At 38.7% G+C, this 4,335-nt stretch overlaps 1 protein-coding gene across 1 annotated transcript in view; it reads right to left on the bottom strand.

Annotated features, from left to right (window-relative positions):
• The window catches only part of LOC114568480 (urokinase plasminogen activator surface receptor-like), a 6,395-nt gene extending 2,262 nt beyond the window's left edge, over nt 1-4,133 (bottom strand). Inside the window, exons 1-3 of the mRNA XM_028598091.1 lie at nt 4,088-4,133; nt 2,991-3,101; nt 256-402 (exon numbers count right to left, since the gene is read on the bottom strand). Of these exons, the coding sequence (XP_028453892.1) occupies nt 256-402; nt 2,991-3,101; nt 4,088-4,133 (304 nt within the window). The remainder of the gene's footprint in view (nt 1-255; nt 403-2,990; nt 3,102-4,087) is intronic.
• Between the last annotated feature and the right edge of the window lie 202 nt (nt 4,134-4,335).

Below are 4,335 nucleotides of genomic sequence, written 5' to 3'. Positions count from 1 at the left end.
ACCTTCACTAAAGTGCTGTTGTTGCTGCTGACAGACTCAGATTAATAATCTATAAGTGTCTGACAACATTATTTAAAGGATTTCTAAGGATAAAAACATCCGCGAAATTACGTTCCAACCATCACAACTCTAGTTTTGGTTGAAATAAACACATAGTTTACAGATTTACATGTGAGAATATGTTGGCTCTATACAGCTATCGCTTTCAGTGCAAACATCTAAATACCAACAGATAATATCAGCAAGTAAGCTAACCTGGGACTGTCTGGGTGTTGCAGAGGTCAGAGGTGTTGCAGCACTTGGTGGTAACTTTGGTCTGGGAGAGTCCGTAGTTGATCGAGTGATCGACACATTCTTCAGCTTTGAGACATTTTTGTGAGATTATTTCAACTCTTGAACCACCTGCAACAAAAAAGTGTAACAACTGATTATGTAATAAAAACCTGGACGCAAGAGAGGGGGAGAGGGGGAGAGAGAGAGGGAGAGAGAGGGAGAGAGAGAGAGAGAAGAAGGAGAGGGGGGAGAGAGAGAGAGAAGGGGAGAGGGGGAGAGAGAGAGAGGGGGGAGAGAGGGAGAGAGAGAGAGAGAGAGAGAGAGAGAGACAGAGACAGAGAGAGAGAGAGAGACAGAGAGAGAGAGAGAGAGAGAGAGAGAGAGAGAGAGAGAGAGAGAGAGAGAGAGAGACAGAGAGACAGAGAGAGAGAGAGAGAGAGAGAGAGAGAGAGAGAGAGAGAGAGAGAGAGAGAGAGAGAGAGAGAGAGCAACTGCTTTGAGATCATAGACTGTAAATATTAAGTCTTTGTTTGTTTTCTCTGGTTGTGGTGGGTGATACTCAATCAGCAGAGACGAGACGTCTGTAAACTGGTGGTAATAAAACATTTATAACTGCATCAGCGTTTAACGGTGACATTTGTTTAAGCCATATTACATGAGAGGGTTTCATCTCGAGGTCCACTGAAGTGTAGGTCTCCTCAGGTGTAATATTGTGATTATACAACAACGTTTATCAACAAAATAAGTGATCAATCTGTATTCATGTTGTGGAGCAATTCGCACTTAAAATAAAAAAAACAACTAAAAAACAGACAGGATTTCTAGTCCCTTCCTGTTTAGTCAGCCAGACAATTTAAGCTATAGCTTTGTAGAGACCACGGGATTTATCCAATTGAATAAATCCCGCCCGCATATACAGTACAGGCCAAACGTTTGGACTCAGCTTCTCATTCAATGCGTTTCCTTTTTATTTTCATGACTATTTACATTGTAGATTCTCACTGAAGGCATCAAAACTATGAATGAACACATATGGAATTATGTACTTAACAAAAAAGTGTAAAATAACTGAAAACATGTCTTATATTTTAGATTCCTCAAAGTAGCCACCCTTTGCTTTTTTATTAATAAGGTAAATAATTCCACTAATGAACCCTGACAAGGCACACCTGTGAAGGTAAAACCATTTCAGGTGACTACCTCATGAAGCTCATTGAGAGAACACCAAGGGTTTGCAGAGTTATCAAAAAAAGCAAAGGGTGGCTACTTTGAAGAATCTAAAATATAAGACATGTTTTCAGTTATTTCACACTTTTTTGTTAAGTACATAATTCCATATGTGTTCATTCATAGTTTTGATGCCTTCAGTGAGAATCTACAATGTAAATAGTCATGAAAATAAAAAGGAAACACATTGAATGTGTCCAAACTTTTGGCCTGTACTGTATAAACACAAAACTGCTTTGCTAACTCCATCATGCTGTAACTAAGACATCTGTTGAAAAAGTTATTGTCTTCATTAGCATGATTGCCGTACAGTTTAGCTCAAAAACATCCAAAACACAAAAGTACGAAAACATAGCGGACCAGACGTGAGCTTTTATTTTGAAAAGTCAAACTTGGGGACGGCACCAGCTGGGAGGGCATGAAACGGGAGCATAGACTGTATATTATTAATATATTGTATTATATTAATAATAATAATAATAATAATAATAATATTGATTTAATATACGGTCTATGGACAGGAGGCATTAGACAGAAGGTCTCTAGGCTGCAGCCATACCCAACTCTAATAAAATAGCAGAGTGCTTTCTTTCTCTCTCTCTCTCTCCCCCTGTGGGGTCATAAATCAAGCTGTTCAACTTAGCGCTTCCCCTAGCATGCAGCATGTTTATGCATTTTGTTGTGTTGTGTGCATTTGGTTGTGTTGTGTGGATTTGCAGCATGTTTGCTGAATGCTGCATATGTGTTGTCAAATGAATAAAGTTGTTTTCTTAATTTGCTTGTGGTTTTTGTCTATTTGCGTGTGTTTTCTTAAGCTGCAGGGCATTTGCCCCTGTTGGCGACCATATGTAAGTAAAGATAAGATGTATGTAGAGAGACAGTAGTAGAGAGTAGTATGTAGAGAGACAGCAGTAGAGAGTAGTATGTAGAGAGACAGCAGTAGAGAGTAGTATGTAGAGAGACAGCAGTAGAGAGTAGTATGTGGGAGACAGTGGAGAGTAGTATGTAGAGACAGCAGTAGAGAGTAGTATGTAGAGAGACAGCAGTAGAGAGTGGTATGTAGAGAGACAGTGGAGAGTGGTATGTGGAGACAGTGGTAGAGAGTAGTATGTGGAGACAGTGGAGAGTGGTATGTAGGAGGACAACAGTAGAGAGTAGTATGTGAGAGACAGCAGTAGAGAGTAGTATGTAGAGAGGCAACAGTAGAGAGTAGTATGTAGAGAGGCAACAGTAGAGAGTAGTATGTAGAGAGACAGCAGTAGAGAGTAATATGTAGAGAGACAGCAGTAGAGAGTAATATGTAGAGAGACAGCAGTAGAGAGTATATGTAGAGAGACAGCAGTAGAGAGTATATGTAGAGAGACGGCAGTAGAGAGTAATATGTAGAGAGACAGCAGTAGAGAGTATATGTAGAGAGACGGCAGTAGAGAGTAGTATGTAGAGGGACTATGCCTATAGATGCTGGCCAGCAGAAAGCAGTGTAACAATACCTGAGTATGTAACATCTCTCTTTGCAGCACACTGTCCAGGGCATTCTTTGGGTGTTGGCGTGCACGTTCCCGAGTCATCTGGTGTACACTCATAACATCTCAGGGTGGAGGCTGAGAAAACAGACACAGATGTGTTGATTGATTAACGTAAAATCTGAAACCGTCTGATAACTGGACGATACATAAACTGTGATTTCGTAAAGAAACGTGTTTCATATCAGAAGGCACATTTAGCCCAATAAAGGCCAAAGTCTTGTCTTCTGTTAACACTTTTATTATTATTTTTACACGTTAAAGTATGCTGGATCGGTGTGGCCCCAAAGAGGGGGGGGGTGAGCTCTGTAATTCGATTTTTTGACGATTTCCCATTAAAGCATTAAAGTCTATGTTGAAACTGAGTGCACTTGTTTGTGAATTTCATGAAAACCACTGGGCGAATCTCTTAGAAAAGTCATAGCCCAACATCCCCGATCATTGCACACATTTGGATGTATTTTTGTGAATGTGTTAGCAACACTGTGAGACTAGTAGCACGACAAATTTATTATAATTATAAAGGCAAACATTTTTAATTATGAGGACAAAAACATAAAAAAGTGTTACAAAAATTAGACAAAAACAAAAAACTTAAAACATAACAAAAACCTTAAAAAAGGACAAAATATTTTAAAGGTATTGAAAAATATTATAATTATAAGGACAAAAACATTTAAAAAGTGTTAAAAAAAGAAACAAAAACATAATAACAAATTTACTCATATGGACCGCTGGCGTTGTTACATATATTTGAGCTTTTTCGCTTTTGATGATGTTTTTTCTGGCATTTTCTACATTTTTTTCTAAATTTTTTAAGTTTCTTTCAAAGTTTTCAGAAGTTTAGTAACTGAGCAGGTTTTGTCAGAGAAAATTTTATATAATTTTTCAAGAAGAAAATGTTCTGTGTTGTAACTCTAGCTACACACGCATTATTTATGTTTATAATTACGAGATAACGAGTCAACAGAACGTTTTCTGTTCTACAGGATTAATATCTTACAGTGTAACTCTGAAGTGAATTAATCACCATTATGAGCCCAGATAAGAGAAGAAGAACTTGCCTTCAGGGAGAAGCAGAATCCCGAACATCAGCGCCAGGAGATACATGTTGACGGAGGGATACAACTGAGTTTCAGTTTGATGCGTTACGGCTTTAAGTAGTTCTCCTGAGGAGGCGTTGTCTTCATCCTAAAACCTCCTTCATACCGCCCTGATGTGGGGGGGTGCAGCTGGTTAACCGGACTTTGCCCCGTAATTTAAAAATGTAAATGTTGTCTGTAGCTACAGATAAATTACAGAATGTTTCCTG

This window comes from Perca flavescens, chromosome 14 (genome assembly GCF_004354835.1).
Source record: "Perca flavescens isolate YP-PL-M2 chromosome 14, PFLA_1.0, whole genome shotgun sequence".
Taxonomy (NCBI): domain Eukaryota; kingdom Metazoa; phylum Chordata; class Actinopteri; order Perciformes; family Percidae; genus Perca; species Perca flavescens.
This window is presented reverse-complemented; position numbering and strand designations above follow the sequence as displayed.